Source organism: Artemia franciscana, unplaced genomic scaffold (assembly GCF_032884065.1).
Source record: "Artemia franciscana unplaced genomic scaffold, ASM3288406v1 PGA_scaffold_74, whole genome shotgun sequence".
Classification (NCBI taxonomy): Eukaryota; Metazoa; Arthropoda; class Branchiopoda; order Anostraca; family Artemiidae; genus Artemia; species Artemia franciscana.
In genome coordinates this window covers 2,440,937-2,460,411 of record NW_027062709.1, presented here as the reverse complement: position 1 = coordinate 2,460,411, position 19,475 = coordinate 2,440,937, and the positions used below count along the sequence as shown (strand labels likewise).

Below are 19,475 nucleotides of genomic sequence, written 5' to 3'. Positions count from 1 at the left end.
TATTTTAATAAGGGGGTAATGTAATTCCTTAATTTTTGTATAAGAAGAAATTTCATATTATGCCTCGCACCCGACAAGAATTAAAATGACGTCTATAATCTAGTCCTCAGAAGCAAATATTCCCTCTTTGACATAATTTTCAGAGCCTAATCATCCTTCACAGTAAGCAGCTGTCAGGGTAATTTTTCCGATTAACTCACTAATAAGATAGCTAAGGAAGAAAAATATACTTAGAAACGAAATTTTGCCCTGAGTCTAAATATAACATTTAGCTGTATCGAAAATGGATTTTACCGCCACCCCTAATGTGCAAAAATATATCCTGAACTGTATATAATCACTGAAATTGGGCAGATCCAAAGTAAAATCTTAGGAGGGGTAATGTGACAAGCGTGCCAATAAACATAATTTTTTTTGGGGGGGTCAGTGTGACAAAGGTGCTTTAATTGACCAAATTGACAAATTTATTCTAAAAAGAGTGAAAAAAGAAAAAAAAAACAGTGAAAGAAGGCACCACAAAAACCTTGGGGGCCCAGGATCCCCCCGCCCATCTGGATCAACCATTGTCACTGAATTTTCTGTAAGTCACTCTTTTCTATAAAATTGAAAAAAAGAATTCAGGGCATATAAATAATTCAGGATATATATTTGCATGTCAAGGGGGGGGGGGTGAAGTTCATTTTCGGCGCAAATAATTGCTGTGTTTGCATTCAGGGCGAATTCTTATTTCAAAGGTAGGCTATGTCTATTTCTTAGCTGTCTCATTAGTGAGTTAATTGGAAAATTTACCCAGCTGTCTTCCAGAAAAATGACCCATTAATCAACATAAATCTTTGTTTACTTTGAATAAATATAAAAAGTTGTCTTTTGAAATTAGTTTCTTATCTAATCAGTAAAAAGTTTATTTGCTTTTTTGGGCGGAGTCGATGGTTTTTTTCCCCTCTTTGTTTGCCAAATGACTCCATTTTTTCCCATAATAAGTATACTTCTCTGAAATGACAACGTCTAAAAACCTGTCTAATAAGCGAAACTGCAACTAAAACCTTTAAAAGCTTGCCTGAAAATAACTATAAGTAAGTAGCTTAAGTTAATTAGCCCCATTGCAAAGCAGCACCAGCGCCATTTATATTATAGACATGGATTGACTTCTTTATGTTAAACTAAGTTTTTCTGATGGAAATAAAGAGCGTCTGATGAGACTTGACAAAACTTATTGCTTCACATTTTATACAACATATATTTGCACTACAGGTTTAAATAAACTGAATGGTGATATTTCCCTAGATTTGTGGAATTCTAAGAAACTAGTGCCTTACTGAAAACTGGTCTTACTTGAAGTTTATGAAAAATTAAAGGTGTATTGTAAAATTTACTGGTTTCATGGGCGGTGGAAGACTATTGAGAGCCTTATGAGTTTTATATACCTTATAGTCTTTTATTTCCTACAGGGTGCTGACTTTCTGCTCCTCATCGTGTTTTGTTTTGCCCATTTTTGTTTTCAGTAAAGTGCTTATTTTTGATTAGATTAAATTCAATGCATAATTCATTCAAATATGCTAGTCAGAACCAATTGACTAAGGGCCAAATTTGAAGAAATTTAGAACCAGTTATCAAAAGAGTTTGGGAAACGAATAAGGGTAGAAACCCAGGTTGGTCTCCGAAAAACAAAGTCAACACCATTCAAAATTTCCTAAGAATTTCTTAAAGTATCTAGGACATCGGAAGTTAAATTAAATAGTTTGACTTGATGTTATGGGGAGTCTCATAACTTATATGTCCTTAAAATTTTAACAAATTGGGTATTCAGTTTTCAGTGAAGTAGATCTTCATATGCAGTTAGGCTGTTGTTACTTACAGGGTCACACCATTGACGCCGTTCCAAATAAAGTAACCGGTGACACTAGGACTTAAACCCCGTACCCAGGGTTTAAAGTATAGAGCGCTAACCACTCGGCTCAAATAAGTAGCGGGCACCAAACGTAAAAGAAGAAACTTTGGGTGAATATCAGCAAAAAATGGCTTAAACATATGGCACTAAATAGTGTGGGAACGTGCAGTTTTTCTTTGAAGATGTACTTGTTTTCTAAAATCTAAGGACTGTTAATTTTGAATTTTTAGTGACGAATATCGTTTTCAAATTTAACTGTTAGTTAAATATGGTTAAAAGTTAAAGTTTATAAAAGTTGTGCTTAAGTTAGTTAAAAGTTAAACGTGGTAACTCTGATGAAAATTTAGTACTGCCCTAAGAACTTCATATAGGAGGACAACTGCGGCAGGGCGTAAGATCCAGATTTATGGACAACGGCCTCTGTAAAGGGCTGCCTCGACCCTTTCGGGGTACCTGCAAGACTGGGAAACTTGCGGTCAATTTTTCCCACTTGAGGAGTGGCGCCCCTCGAGGAAATTATAGCCTAGTAAACAACACAGCACTCGTACGGGATTCTGATTATTGGATAATTTTCTGGGCTTGGTTTGTTTTGATGGGCGTTTTCGGGCTGAAAAACCTCTTCCTAGCTAATTTATCTACTATGGGCTGCCTCCCCGTAGTAGCATAATATTTGTAGGCATGAATATACAATGAGTCGGAGGTAATAGGCTTGGGACTGTCTGTGCAGGATTTCGACTCTTGTTGATAGAAGAGCATCGCCAAGTGCTGAAAACCATGTTGTGACCAAGATGGGCCCAGGATTGCACAAAGCCTCCAACTTACTGGAGGTCCCAGGGACTTCTTGCTGTCCGGTTCTAAGCCGGCTTAAGCGCTTCGGTGTAGACTTGAGAAGATATGTTGGTCCCCATCCTGCACTGGTATCCGGGATCACTGCTTTTCTTGAGGCCAAAATAATTTCAAAGATTTAAAGAACATGAAAATTGGAACTTGGAATGTTACGACGTTAAAAAATGACTATCGCATCGACATTTTGACTGACGAATCTTGACGGTTTGAACTGGATTTATTAGGAGTTTCAGAAACTCATATCCCAGGGGTAGGAAGCATGAAATTAGGTGACATAGAATTTGTTTACTCAGGAAGGAAGGATGGGGTACATAGACAGGGAGTAGGGCTCATGATGAATAAGGAAGCTGCTAAGTCTTGTTTAGGCTGGGAAGGTATTAATAATAGAATACTAATTGCTCATTTTATGACTAAAAAGTTTAGGGTATCAGTTATAGTAGTATATGCCCCCATTGAACCAACTAATGGAGATACTAGTGACTCAGATGAATTTTACTTACAGTTACAGGAGCAAATAGACAGGGTACCAGGTAGAAATATGGTGTTTTTGCTAGGAGATTTTAATGCCCAGGTTGGGAGAAATAGGGATAGATGGTATCCTAGCCTAGGTAATTTTGGTGTAGGAAAAGAAAACAGTAATGGCTATAGGCTTTTGCAATTTTGTAGGTATAACAACCTAGTTATAACCAATACGGTGTTTGGTCACAAAATGGCCCATAAGTTGACATGGTATTCACGTGATGGTAAGACAACAAACCTTATTGATTATGTTATTGTAAACAGAAGACTAGCAGGATCAATACAAGATACTAGGGTGTATAGGAGTGCTGTTATTGATGTTAAAAGTAAAGATCACCATCTAGTAGTGTCTAAGGTTAATTTAAAGCTGAAATTTCGGAAGAGTAACTCCCTCCCGGGAAGTTATGATGTTGGTAGACTTCAGGATGAAAATTTGAGAAAAAAATTCCAGGAACAGTTGAGTACTAAACTTGAGGGTTTAAAATTTGACAATGTGGAAGATGGATGGAATAATTTCAGAAAAACAATTTGTGAAGTTGCTGATGGTGTCCTAGGGAAGAGTGCTAAGACAGCAACTAGGAATATTAGTGAAAAAGCTTTAGGTTTAATAGAGAGTAGAAGGGGTTTGTATAAGAATTATCTGAGCGATAGGTCGTATGAAAACAAAAGGAATGTAAAGAAAGTGGAGAAAGCATTAAAATATGAACTAAGGAGATGTGAAATGGAGGCGATGGATAAAATTGCTGAGGATCTGGAAGATGCGGCTAGACGGCATAATAGTAAAATATTATACTGGCATGTTAATAAATTGAAATGTTGTGTCGTTTACTAGGCTATAATTTCTTCGAGCAGCACCACTTCACAAATAGGAATAGAGTTGACCGCAAAGTCCACATTCTTGCAGGTACCCTGACGAGGATAAGTTAGTAGGCCTACCGATCCGGACTAGTCCCAGTTAAAGATAGAAATGGGGTCACAATTAGTGATAAGGAAAAAGTTAAAGAAAGATGGGTGGAACATTTTGAGAATGTGCTAAACCGAGATACAGTTGCAGGAAAAGATATAGATGAAAATGAAAAAGTTTGTGATACCTTGGATGTGAAGGAAGATTTGTTTAGTGAGGAAGAATTAGCGACAGTACTAGAAGGATTGAAAAATAATAAGGCCCCAGGTGCTGATAGTATGATTAATGAGTTCCTTAAATATGGTGGCTCTGAGGTTAGGAATAAGCTACTGAAGATTATGAACATGATTTTTGAAAAAGGGGAAGTACCCAATGATTTTAGGAAAACCTTAATTAAACCACTGTATAAGAATGGTGACAAGAGTGAATGTCGGAATTATCGAGGCATTAGTCTGGTCTCTGTAGGTAGCAAATTACTGAGTAATATGATACTTTTTAGACTGAGACATGCTGTAGACAAAGTTTTAAGGGAAGAACAATGCGGTTTTAGAAAAGGTAGAGGATGTGTCGACCATGTTTTCACTCTTAGGTTAATAATTGAGAAGTCCCTTCGTTGTCAAACACCTTTGGTCCTTAGTTTTATCGATTATGAGCAAGCTTTCGATTCTGTTGATAGAACAGCGTTAACGAAGGTCTTATCGTTATATGGTATACCAGAAAAATACATTAAAGTGATTTGCGCTATGTACGAGAATAATACTGCTGCGGTTAAGGTAGGAAATGAGGTTAGCAACTGGTTTTGTATTAAATCAGGAGTTAAGCAGGGTTGTGTTCTATCCCCCTTTATATGGATCATTTTGATGGACTTCGTCTTAAGGAGCACAGGAAAGGCAATTGGAGACCATGGAATCAAATGGGGAGGAAGAAGGCTCCTGGACTTAGATTATGCTGATGATTTAAGCATATTAGATGAAAGTGTGAGCAAAATGAATGAATTTTTAGAGGTTTTACGAGTTCAGGGTGCTAAAATAGGCTTGAAAATTAATGTTAAGAAGACTAAGTCACTAAGGTTAGGAATAAGTGAAGATGAACAGGTGACCTTAGGTAACGAAAAGATTGATCAGGTTGGGAGCTTCAGTTACCTTGGTAGTATTATTAGTAAAGATGGTGGGAGCAGTGAAGATGTTAAAAGTAGAATAGCTAAAGCTCAGGGTGTTTTTTCACAGTTAAAAAAAGTTTGGAAGAATAGAAAGATAAGCCTACAAACCAAGATTAGAATATTGGAAGCTACAGTGATGACAGTGGTCAAATATGGCTCTGAAGCATGGACACTCCGAAAAGCAGATGAAAATTTACTAGATGTTTTCCAGAGAAATTGCCTACGGATTGTTCTGGGTACCCGGCTGACTGACCGTATTTCAAACAGTAGGTTGTACGAAAAGTGTGGTTCAATCCCGCTTTCTGGGGCTATAATGAAAGAAAGGTTGAGATGGCTAGGCCACGTTCTACGGATGAAGGATGACAGATTACCGAAGATTGTCCTTTTTGGCCAGCCGTCTGGGGCTACACGGAAAGCAGGTCGTCCTTGTCTGGGTTGGGAGGATGTCATAAATAAGGATTTAAAGGAAATGGGAACTTCCTGGGAGGGTGTAAAGAGGGAGGCTTTAAATAGATTAGGTTGGAGGAGGAGCGTGCGTAGCTGTGTTGGCCTCAGGCGGCTTGGTGCTGCAGTGAGTTATTAGTAGTAGTAGTAGTAGTAGTAGTAGTAGTATAAGAAAATCTTACAAAATCATAGCTTTTAGGTATGAATAATGTGTCGAGAGGGAATTTTTTATTTTATCCTTGGTATTTGAAGTACTTAAGGTCCGTATGAATGCAAGCTTTGTTATGACTTGTGGATAATTTTAAGTGACCTATCATAGACCAAATAGCAACTTGAGACTGCTTGTAGAGGCATTTTGTCTTTTTAAATCTTCTAGGCACATGGAAACTGTCCTATACGTTTGTAGGTTCTACTTACTACAATTAGACATATTAAAGTCCAACGGATAAATTTCTATACATTTCTGGGTACCCTACTTGTGTATTATGTGGTACACACTCAAGAATTAGCATCTAAAGATTTGACAATAGCTGGTATATACCTGTCAATATTTGAAGAAAATTAGCTTAGGTTTATTTGAAATCTATGTTTTAGGTATGTCTGTATTAAATTCTTAATATGCAAAGAGTGTATTTTGGTTTGGTTATGTTTTTAATATAATCCGTTCTTTGCGCAGCCCCTACCATAATTCTTTGTTGTAGTTTTCATAATTTTATTACTAAGTATTGTATTATCATCATATTTTTGTAAATTTCATTAGGATTAAGCTAACTACACTCTTCTAGTGTGTAGCACAAAATACACAAATACCTGTTTCTATTTTCCTCAGTGTCATCACTTATTGCAAAACTTTCATTATTGATAGTTGTGAATGTAGACAAATTTTACATCTAGAATATAAATGATTCACGATGCTTCAAAGAAAAACTTATTTTATTCTCATTTTTCCATAAACTGTTGAATTTTAAAGAACTAAGGACATCACAATGGAAATATTGTTTGCCCCCTGAGCACATCTTAGGTCCATTCATGTCTCAAAACCGGTATTTCCTAAGTTTTTTTTTGAACAAATTTATAAAGTGTTTTGGGCAGTAATTTCGTCAGTGTTGCCATATTAAACCGTGAAAATGTATAAACAAAAGTAATTTGTTAGATGTGCCACGCTCGTAGTTTAAACACTTAAATATAAACAATCTGTTAAACATTAAAAATTTAGAGGTTTTTTTTTAACGAAAATCCCAAAAATCCCAATCCCTGTAGGTCCAATAATAATACCCAAAAAAGGTGTTTTAGGGGCAAAAAATCTAGGAGAAATGTCTCCTTGTTTCCTCTGTTTCCTTCTCCGATTGGTGCTGCTGTCTGGTCGAGGTTTCATTTCTTAATATCCATATCTCAAAAGTATTATGTAAATAAACTGTATTTGTCTTAAACCAGTGATGTCGAAAATAGGGTCCGTGGGCCACACAGATCGATGTGACGGTTCGTTGTTGAACCAGCTAAATCTGTTTTAGAAATTTCTTGTTTTCATGTAAATCCTTTTGTATAATTCAAAAGTAAAAGCCAAGAAGAGACCAGGGGGGTACAATCGAACAAAACAATATCGGGTTTCTCAACCATTGTAATGTAAGGAACACCTGTCTGTGGAAGACTGAAATACTGGAGTTGCAAACTTAGGAAGACGCTTTCATATGATTGTTCAGTAATGATAATCTTATTACCCATCTAATTTGTTAGGTGAAGTGGAGGAAAAGAAAAATGAAGCAAGATTGACGGTACCGCTAGGTATGGCTCTCCTGTGCAGTCACTATTTAGATTAGTCACTGACACTGCTGGATGTAACATACCTGAGAATATAAAGAATCTCAACGATCTCGCTTATTGATTCACTGACTAAGCTTGTAATAATAAAAACTTATGGGGGAGGGGTCTGGAGATAGGTGAATGTATCCTAAATTTATTTTGATTCATGCTATATTTGTTAGGCATTAAACACAGGAAATTGTTTTGGGGGAGGCACTCGCATTCGTCAAAACAGAGGAAAACAGATTAGTTGTGTGACAGTTTGAGGGAAGTGGTAAAACACAAGATGTTTGAAGCATTAAAAATAAGAAATATTATAATATCCTGTGGGCCTGGGCCTGTAACCTCCAAATTCTGCATCCTCCTCAGTTGAACACCTTTCAAGCATTGTTTCTTCCTGTGAGCCTACTCCTGAGCTGGACTAGAAAATATCCGATTTTTCTGAAAGCTTTTTATTACTTTGATAGGTACTAACCACCCTGTGTATTAAGCATACCCATAGCAAAGCTGCTCTGTAGAACATAACCCGCTAAAACAGATAAAATCCCATTTTTTAAGCTCTAGGGATCAAGGCAATGAAACGATGGTGGAATGAGTGACCAGCTGCCACTACTGAGATGAGCTGAGACAATGCATTACTGGTGAAACTCTTTACCTCGTGATGACCTTCAGGGGGGGTATTATTTAAAACATTAATTTTGATCACTGACAGGTTGTTATAAGTCAACAATCAAACTGCCTTGTTTCACTCCAGATGGGCAATGATGTCTCCATGATGTCTGGTAATGAATCCCCTACGGCAATGATGTCTCCATGATGTCTGGTAATGAATCCCCTACTTTGATGTTAAAAGGCGTATACGTCAGAAAATGGCACTGGGATGCTGCCTTGAGAAGGACGCTGCAATGACTAGAATGTTTATAGGAAAGCATCGGAAAGTTGCATAGGAAAGCATCGTTGACGCCTTACAAACCAATTGACCAGTGGGGGAGGAACCAAGTCTAAGAAAGTAAATAAGTATACTTGCTAATTTTGTCTTCCCAAATGAATTCTTTTTTCTTCGCAGGAAATGACGACAAATGCCCGTGCAATATATGACAACGTCGCTGACTCTCCCGACGAACTAGCTTTCCGGAAGGGGGATCTTCTTGTTGTTGTAGATCAGAACCCAGCTGGCTTAGAAGGTCAGGAATGGTGGCTCTGCTCCTTGAGAGGCCGAGAGGTAAGACGATATGTGCTTCATTTACCACTGGATTTTTGGCTTGAGTATCAAATTACGCAGATTTATTGTATGACTTGTGTGATTAATAAATTGTAGTAGAGAGCCTTTTTCTTTTGTTTTCTTTTTTTACGGCGGAGATTTCTGAGCAAAAAAAGGAAAGATGAGAATCGCTTGTGTGAGGTTTTAGCTGCAAAATTTATGTTAATTTCTGAACAAGCTATCTTTTTGTTTCAGACTTAAAGAAAAATAAACCATTTCGTGTCAAGGTCAGAATAAAAGGTTGCGCCTATTTTTTGGTGTGCCTGAACAATTTTTATTACAAAATAAATACTAACTTTGCGCTTATATATTTTTTAGGAGTGTTTTAACCTTTCTTTTTATGTGTCAGTTTGTTTCTCAGAAATTTTTATTTTATTTCAAACTCTTTTATGTCAGTTCTGAGACTGAATTGCTGAGCTGGGATGCTGAAAAACATCCTACATTTTGGGAAACACCTTTTTTAAGGAGATTAAATAACAAAAAAAACAATTTTTTTCAACTGAAAGTAAGAAGCTACGCTAACACTGAAAATGAACAAAAATATTCCGTATTTGAAAGAAACTCTCTCCTCCTCAATAACCGGCTCTTTACACTAAAGTTTGACCTTTCGTCCCACTTTTTTTAAGAACGACTCCTGAAACACAAAGGCGTTTATTTATAATCGGGATCTGGTTTAAAAGCACTAAAAAGGGTATTGAGGAGGGGGCAGCTTCTTTCATACACGGAATAATTTCTGTTAGCGTTAAGTTTTAACGTTGCTGCTTACTTTCAGATGAGAAAATTTGTTTTTTCATTTAGTTTCTGACTATTATTCGAATCATGCCGGGAAATTCCCTCCCCCCTTCTGCAGTAACGTTTCTCTTGGAAAATTCCTTCGGAAACCTCTCTCCTCATAGAAAATTCTTGCCAAGGGAAATCCAACCCCGTCGCCGCAGAACATTACCCCAAAAATTCTTTATTCAATAACAAATACTATATGTGAACAATATCGGCAAATTGCGTAACTTAGAGCCCTTTCCCCAGTGAATATGGTCATATTATAACCAGATGCATAGTTATTCGACCTTTCGATTATGCTTAATTAAACGGCTATCTTAAAATTTTGATCGGATGTTTTTGGGAAAAATAGTCGTGAGAGGGGGGCTAAGTGCCCTCTTATCTTTTAAGTCACTTAAAAAGAGACTAGAACTTTTAATTTCCATTTGAATGAGCTATCTCAAGATGCTCTAGGACCATTTTTTTGGTACGATACCCCTGGAAAAAAAAAAACAAATAAACACGTATCCGTGATTTTTCTTCCGCCAAAAATGCAAAATTCAATATTTTTGTAAATTAGAGCTTGAAACCTCGACAGGTGTGTTGTCAGATATGCTGAATCTGGTGGTGTAATTTTCATAAGATCACTTGATTATGGGGGTATTTCCCCCTTTTTACTCCTAGCTTTTGATCCTAGCTTACTCCTTTTTGACTCCTAGCTTTTGATGGGTAAATTGAAACATTAGGAACTTAATATATTTGGAATCATCATAAAAATCCAATTCTTTTAATGTATTTATTGGCATCAAAATTCCATTTTTAGAGTTTCGGCTACTACTGGGCCGAGTCGCTCTTTATAGTTCGTCACCACGAACTGTTTGATCAGTACAATATATCTGTTTGGTGATTTTAAATTTTTTGTTGAAACTATATCTTATCTTATCTTCATAAAAAAAAAACAAATAAAACTGTTAAAATACATAAATTTAAAATAAATTATTAAAATTAATTTATTAATTATTAAAATTAATTATTAAATTTAATTTAAAAGCCCTATTGCTGCTTGTTTAATCCATTTCTTTTGAAAGCTTCTCAGCAAGATTTGAGAAAAATACACAATTGGTAAACGGTATTAGAAAAATTAAATATAAGCAACTGAACTGCTTTTAAGAGACAATTAAATACAAAAAACAAGTTTTTTTTAACTGAAAGTAAGGAGCGACATTAAAACTTAAAACGAACAGAAATTACTCCGTATATGAAAGGGGCTTTTCCTCCTTAGCCCTCCGCTCTTTACTCTAAAGTTTGACTCTTTCTCTTAACTCTACTTTTCAGAGCAGTAAAAAACTTTAGCGTAAAGAGCGGGGGGTTAGGGAGGAAAAGCCCCTTTCATTTACGGAGTAATTTCTGTTCGTTTTAAGTTTTAATGTCGCTCCTTACTTTCAGTTAAAAAAACTTGTTTTTTTATTTGTTTACGATTTTGATAAAAAGGGGGTGGAGGAGGAGGCCTAGTTGCCCTCCAATTTTTGATTACTTAAAAAGGCAACCAGAGCTTTTAATTTTTCACGAACGTTTTCATTAGTAAAAAATATACGTAATTTACGAATAAACTTACGTAACGAACTTCTATTTTCATATGTTTTTATTAAGTATATGAGGGGGTTCACCCCCTCGTCAATAACTTGCTCTTTACACTAAAACTTGAATTTTGTCCCAATTCCTTAAGAATAACCCTTCGAATCACAAAGGCCGTAGAAAAAATAGTTGAAATTACTAAAAATACTTTAGCGTAAAGAGCGAGGTATTGCGAGGAGGTGAACCCCTCGTATACGTAACAATTTCTGTTCGTTTTAAGTCTTAATGCTGCTCCTTACTTTCATTTGAAAAAACTTTTCGTATTAATTTTTTCATTATTTTTTAAATAATACTAGAAAGTCCTGCGTTCCCTTTATTGAAATTCTCTTCCCCCATGAAAAATTCCTCCATGGAAAGATCCTCCCACGTAACTCCCCCTCAAATTCCCCCCCCCCAAACCAAAAAAAATCCCCCTGAAAATGTCTGTACACTTCCCAATAGCCATTAGTATATGTAAACAACGGTCAAAGTTTGTAACTTGCAGCCCCTCCCACGGGGGCTGTGGGGGAGTAAGTCGTCCCCAAAGACATAGTTATTAGGTTTTTCGACTATGGTCGAATCCGGTCCAGTGACTGGATTTCGACCCGGTGACTTTGGGGATAAAATGAGCGTGGGAGGGGCCCTAGGTGCCCTCCAATTTTTTGGTCACTTAAAATCGCCACCAGAACTTTTAATTTCCGTTAGAATGAGCCCTCTCACGACATTCTTGGAACACTGAGTCGATAGTCGAATAAAATAAAATAAACACGCATCCGTGATCTGTCTTCTGGCAAAAAGTGCGAAATTCCACATTTTTGTAGATAGGAGCTTGAAACGTCTACTATAAGGTTCTCTGATACGCTGAATATGATGATGTGATTTTGGTTATAATTGCATTACTTTTAGGGGGTGTTTCCCCCTATTTTCTAAAATAACGCAAATTTTCTCAGGCTCGTAACTTTTGATGGGTAAAACTAGACTTGATGAAACTTGTATATTTAAAATCAGCATTAAAATGCGATTCTTTTGAGGTAATTTTTGGTATCAAAGTTCCGTTTTTTAGAGTTTCGGCTACTAATGAGTCGGATCGCTCCTTACTACAGCTTGTTACCACGAACTGTTTGATAAGGGTCCAAAAAGAGCAAAACTTAAAATTTAACCACATAAAAAAATATTTTATTCAATTAAATGGAAGGAGCACAATAAGCAGCATCTGCGAAAAGCTCATATACCTTGTTTTGGATACCCTGTTAAATTAAGAGTTTTTAATTTAAGCCTTCACCTTTGAAAATGATGATAATGTCAGAAGAGTTTATATTACTGTGAATGTACTGAGAAAAGTAAAAGAAAAAGGAACAACAGCAACAAAACAAGTTTTTGCTAAAAAATTTAACCGAGGAACTGTCCACTTTAATCACCAGGTGGTGTGGACTGCGCGTTATGGAAGTTTACCAACCGGTGCGCTTCATGGTAGAAGTGTGCCACGCATGGCGGAACAAGTGATGCTCTAAGATGCAATGAAATGACAAAGATTGGGCAGATCCTCGATTTCAATTTAAAATACTAGCTGTTTTTATTAATTGCCCCTGTGCTTCCAATGTTAACCCCTTCGAGTCACTTCTGGTCCGTTGGAAAGCTGCTCATCCAATTCTTTTGACTGAAGTAGCTTTGTTGCAAGAATTTAATGTGACCATCAATTAGTCAGACCGGATTCATGAAGCGGTTTTATTGACTAATAAACGTCAACCCAAGCCATGCCTTAAATTTCGGTAATTCACGGGGTGGAAACTGTGTCGGTTGGTATCCCACTGTGGTTTTGGTCAATTCTGTTAACGCTCTGTTTGTATAAGTAATTTGTATGTGTGTGAATTTTAAGGAAAACAACGCCTCTTTTCACAGTTCTTGTCCATGGAATAAATTGAATCCTTTTACCTGCCTGTTTTTGATAGGTGATAGTTAGGTAATTTTTTTTTTCATGGTCTTTTCAGGCAGAATAAAAGGTTATGGGCAAGTCACAAGGGCGGAAACTGGTGCTAGTGTCGACAAAAGAAGTCATGAACACCATCTAGCGACTGGTGTTTCTTGTAATTTTTTCAGTATAATAATATGACGAAATTAGTGTAGTAGTAAGTGCCTTATCTCAGTTTCTGAAAAATAACAATCACAAAAATTAGGAAAAAAATAACGTTTTTTTTTATTTTTAGATTTTAGTGCCAGTTTCCACTCTCACAAGTTGCCCATATACTTTGAGGCGGACAATTCACTCTGGTTGTAGGGGTTCATTTGGGGTCTGCAGAGCAAGGGGGTCTGTGCTTTCTTGAAGAGATGATACTAAGACTCTTTCAATGTCTTATATTTAGTATTTTCTCTTTCGCTGTGGATAGTTCTTGGTTATACTGCTCAACTATATGGATATACAACCTATCGTTTTTAAGCTATTTTCTTCTAGTGTACGACCAGACAAGACATTTGGCCCTCCCCCTAAAATCTGGAAGATTAAAAGTATAATTTAATGTGAAAATCTTGGAGAAACAGAGAACCCGCAGAAAAATTTGCACCTGCTTGACCCCTACTGGGAAATCTTCTGATTGCGTCCGTGACTGTTCAAAGTACTTATTATTTGCTAGTTTTACCAGCTAATTTTGTACTTTTTCTGAAAATAAGAAAAAAAAAAAAGTTACTAAGGCACAGCTCTTATTTAATCTGTTGTCAAGTATCGATAGCCACTATAAGAAAAACCGATCCACATTATGTGGAAATCCCATTTAAAGTGTGAAATTTTTATTTGAATTTCCACAGCTTACACCACAAACTAATATCCGGAAATTTCCTCATCATCAGCAATATTTACCTTTGGTATTTAGCATACATCCGCAAGAAATTATATCTTTAAATTTCACGCCCATGCAATATGTACGTGTGTGTGCTCTTAGCTGCAATACTAAAAAAGAAACTAAAAAAAAGAAATATAGGACTTTTTTCGGTTGAAGAAACAATAAAACACATTAATTCTGTGATTAAATTGGTTTAGGATCTATTTACACATGCCGCTTTTGGTTGCGGCTTGAGACGAATAAAAAGTGGTTGGCTTAGTTCTAATGTTTTATCTTTGATATTGTTAGCCTATTAAACAAAAAATATGATAAGTGTATAATTATTAAGTACATAAAGTTACGACTTAACTAATATGCCATGTTTTTTGTTTATTGAAGCTCTGAACTATGTTGGCTTAAATACGTTTTTGATCTACATTTTTATGAAGTCTCTTATTCGAAATTAAGGAAATAAAGGTGAATAAGGGTAAAAGAAGCTTTGTAAGAGAGGCCAGGCCCGTAAATATGATTTTTTTTGGGGGGGCAATAATATAAAAAATACAATAATTTGAATAAGAATTGCCCAGAAATTTGGGAAAATAAGTTGCTTTTTTGTGGGGATGGTTCCTCCCCCTATGTACGCTTATTGATTTTAATTGTGCACTGTTTACTGATGTTCGTACACACACCTTCTCACATTTTATGAGAGAGGAAAACAAAATTACCGGAAAGATGTTGTATTCTATCTGGATATTACAAAATTTTGCATTTTAAAACTGTTAGGCCCTCTGGAGGAAGGGCAAAGTAAGCCTAACAAAATCTGCATGAATAGTCAAAGAACCTGTTAGGTCCAATTTGTTTTTGGTATTTCAATAAACAGTTAAGTCTTTCTAGTTTACAAGTTGTATTTGTAACCTAACTATTTCTAGTATAAGGTAAAATTAGCCGTATTTTAAATTTTAAAATAAAAGTCTACCAAAGTCCATTTTTAGAAAAATTATTGATTCTGTCTGGACTCCGTGCTAGTACATACTTACATCTTGGCGCTCTTGAAGGGAGGTGGATTTCCCCTGACTCTTTTCTACAGAAAATAATAATACAAAAGAGCGCATGATTGTCCCAGATTCAAGAAAATTGCAATAGTTTTTTTGCATATAAATACTATTTTCAAATCCCCCCCCAGAAACTGATTTGTAGGCTTAACCTTCTAACAAACATTTCTGTGAGTGGCTATGATAAGGTACAGTAATATATCAACATTTTAAAGTGTTTGCATCATTTGACTATGAATCAGTCAACTCTAAGATAATAAATGACGGGACAAGTTTGGCTGACGTAAAATGTGCTTCCGGACGTTTTTATTAGATAAAAACTGGACCTTGTCAAATCCAACTAGACGCCATATCTCTAGAAAATGTTCCTTGCATTTCTAGCAACTAAAATTAAGTGTGAAACGATGCGTAGAATTAGTATGACATCTGGCGTTAATATGCTGGAAGGGCAAATCTGACGTGACCATTAAATCATTCTTATTTTATAGTTATGACTATTAAGATGGCGCCACGTCATGAGCGTAGATATTGAGGGATGGGCTAATCTTCTTCCCTTAGGATTCTACACAATACGTTTTCTTAAATATTATATTACTTATGTTCCCCTATATACAGAAGCCCTTGATGTCCGGATCGTTGGCTTGGTATCTCTTGCTATACGCAGTCCATAAGCTAGGGGACCTAGAAAGAATTAATCTATTGGAGGAAAAAAACAGCAAAGACAGAATCTATAAATATGGTTAGTCATTGAGAACTAGCGAGCTACTGTGGCTAAAACGTGCAATAAATTCCTCCATAAAGCAACAAGAGACAAAAACCAAAAAAGAGAAGAAAAATTGAAAAAAAGAAGTCATCATGAACAAACCCACACTAATACTACAACTAACTGCAGTACAAAGACGTCTAAGGCCAATAACTACTGCGCACGCTCTTCCTTCACCCCCAACCTATTCAAAGTTTAGCTCTTTACCTCCTCCCAAGAAATTAAAATTTCCTTTACACCCTTTTTTACAGCCTCTTCCCATTCCACTTGGGGACGACCTAGTATTCGGTTGGTCCTAGATGGATCGCCTAAAAATATGATCTTTTGCTGTCTTTCATCCTCCATCCGCAAAATGTGTCCTAGCCATCTCAACTTTTCTCTCATTATAGCCCTAGAAAGTGCGATAGAACTAAATTTTTCGCATAGCTTGTCTTTTTGTGTAGTCAGAAAAGCCTGTACCCAAGACTATCCGTGCACAGCTCCTTCAGGAAAATATCTATAACAAATCCCCCTCCGTCTTTTTAAGCCCCCAAGTTTCAGAGCCATGCTTAACCACTGTCATCAGTTTAACTTCCAATATTGTAGTCTTGGTTCGCAGACTTATCTTCTTATTCTTCCAAACTTTTTTCTTCTATGAACTAACACCCTGGCCCTTGGTTATTCTGCTTCCGCTTCATCCACCATCTTTAACAACAATACTACCCAAGTAATTGAAGATATCCTCAGAGGTGTCATTTCGGGGGGGGGGGGGTCAGTTGCTTCCTCCAATAATTTGGAGAAAAAACTATTATATAGCCCATGCCAATTGACTATCCAGATATGGACCCCTCTTCCTCCCCCTAATAAAAATGCTGGAGCTTCTCCTCTGGTTATCTCCTTTGTCAATTTTCTCGTTATTAAAATTACTTCTTCGCCTATTCCTAGTCTAAACGACTTGGTCTTTTTAGGATTAATTTTCAAACCTATTTTTGCCCCCTGAACTGTCGAAACAAGCAAAAATTCATTCATTTTACTAAAATTTTTATCTGGGACGCTCAAACCATGTGCATAATCCAGCTTATATCTAGGAGACTTCACCTTCTCATTTGATTCCACGCTTTCCCATAACCTTTGCTGTGTTCCTTATGACGAAGTCCATCAAAATGATCTATACAAATGGGGATGGAATACAACCCTCTTTAACTCCTGGTTCAATACCAAACCAGCTACTAACCTCTTCTACCCCCTTACCGCAGCAATACTGTTGTCGTCCGTAGCACTACCCCCCTCCTTAAAATACTTATCTGGTATACCAAACAAGGATAGAACCCTCACCAGAGCTGTTCTATCGGCTGTACCAATGCCTGTTCATAATCTATAAAACTGAAGACTAGAAACAAAGTTACCCTATATTCTTAACAGCTAATCCTAAATTTGATCCTGAATTTGGAATTTAGGGAAAGCTGAGCTGGGTGGCGTTTAATGTTTAAAAAAAATAATGTTTTAGATCCTAGTACCTTCTTTTCACAGGTTTTAGTGTTTTTAATAAATTCTACTTGCATTATAAAATGAAACCTACAATAAGTTTCGTCTGCTAGCTTCTGTGAGATGTGGGGGGGGGAGGGTAAAAATAGAAGCGAGTATGATAAAAAAAACTGGATAGCAATCAGCAACGATTTACAGAAGATTTTTCCCTTAGAAAAATCGTAGGAACGGGGAAAATCTATGGTCAGGCCACACATATCACCCCCTCTTCTACATAAATACATGTGTTGTAAATACACGTTTGAAGCAAGATGGTTTATTTTGTGCTGCACCAGGAGTTGCGTTGGGTCTTTTGATAATTCAGTTTATCTTTCACCCGACTAACACGGACCAAAATTCCATTTTGCATGCTCAGTTTGCATTGCAATTACCGCAGGACTAAGCCACCTGAATAATTCCTGAGCGGAATTATTTCTTGTGTACGCTGTTACCTCTTAAATAAAAAATATAATAACAAGATTTTTAAATAGGATTGAGCCTTTAAAGAGAAGGATTCCCCATTAAGATTGGTGTGAAGGATGTTCTCCTAAGGATTTCTGTGGAATTGGCTAAAATGCGTGTAAATTTTGATTGTTTGTCTTAGAAAACTAAAGCTGCAAGCTTAAGTTTTCTAAGACAAATTCCTTACCTTACCTTAAATTACCTTATTTAATTACCTTACCTTAAATTTAAGCTTCCTTACCTGGAGATATCAGCCAATCCTCTTAATATCATGGAATGCATGACTTTTTGTCTCCAGTGCATTAAGGACGGAATGGAAAAGTATTTTTCACGTATCTAAAGGATGGATGAGCTTATTGATGGGCATGGGCATTCGCTTTAATTTACTTCAAATGCTCTAGAAGGCAATCGGGTGAACATTTATTGTACTCAAATGTTTTCAGCAGAGCACTGATGAATAAATTTCATCATGAATAAATCTTATTTTACTATAAACTTTGGCGTAAAGAGTGGGGGATTGAGAAAGAGGCACCCTCCCCCCTAATATATGGGATGGAACATGTGTTTGTTTTAAGGAACAAAAGGAACTTTTGTTTGTTTTAAGTTTTAATGCCATGCTTTACTTTCATTTGAAAAAATTTCATGCAAGGCAAAAAAGACTAATAAAATAGAAAATACAGGAACTATCGGGAAGTAAAAAATTTTTGCACTTTGGGAGGGGGACGGGAGGGTTGGTCTGAGGGCCAGTTCATAGTCGATAATTCTTGCTACAGGGGTAGGGGGAAATAGAACATTAAAATGCGGAAAATGAATAATATCAATGATTTTTTTTTAATGAGTTTGCTTGAGAAGTACGAAAAAAATTCAGACATCAGATATTTTCTTAATCTGATATTGCAAAAATAGTTTATTATATAAGGGCTTAAATATAAGGGTTTAATAGTTTATTATATAAAGGGTTTAATTTTCATATTATACCATTTTTAGTTATTTCGGTTCTTTTTTCGCCAAACTATTTTGTCCTTACATTTTATTTAAAATTTTAAAGACAACTAAAAACTGCAAAAATAAGACGAATCAAAACGATATATATCAAAAATCATAAATATAATGTTATTATTTTTGAGGGGATGGGTCCCTACGTCTGTTCTACTGATTTAGGTATGCCTTAAATAGATTGGCAAGCTAAATGTAAAATAATACAAATCTAAAACATGTCAAGCACAATGTATTTTTTTAAGTAAGAACTGCATTTGATTTTTCTCCTATAAGACCCGGATAAAAATATGGGTCTTAAGTTCTCCAGGAGGCAGCTTGGTCCCTTCAGACAGGCATGTACCCAGGATTTTTTTTTTCATGGTTGCCAATTAATAAAAAAAATTTGGAAGGGAGGCCAATAATATTTTTTTTTGATAATTTGAATACGAAGTGCCCAGAATTAAAAAAAATATGTTTGCAGGGGATCTAGGACCCCTCTTTGTACGTTTTCGGCCTTAGATAACTTATTTGCGGTCATACGCAATGCATTTCTCTCTCATTGAAATAACCATTCTACCTTGTTGATGACTCTACAGAATGACTCAGTTCATCTTCAAAATGAAAGTACGACATAAACTTTTATTCTCCGAAATATATTTAGATTAATTGTTGCGACAAAACCTTTAAATCAATTAAAGTTTTTGAAGAAAATC

General features: G+C 36.2%; 1 protein-coding gene across 3 annotated transcripts in view; it reads left to right on the top strand.

Moving 5' to 3' along the window:
* Positions 1–19,475, top strand: part of LOC136042171 (enhancer of filamentation 1-like) — a 95,929-nt gene that overhangs the window by 26,640 nt on the left and 49,814 nt on the right. For all 3 annotated transcript variants that reach the window (XM_065727097.1, XM_065727098.1, XM_065727099.1), the window contains exon 2: positions 8,627–8,782. In XM_065727097.1, the coding sequence (XP_065583169.1) occupies positions 8,627–8,782 (156 nt within the window). The remainder of the gene's footprint in view (positions 1–8,626; positions 8,783–19,475) is intronic.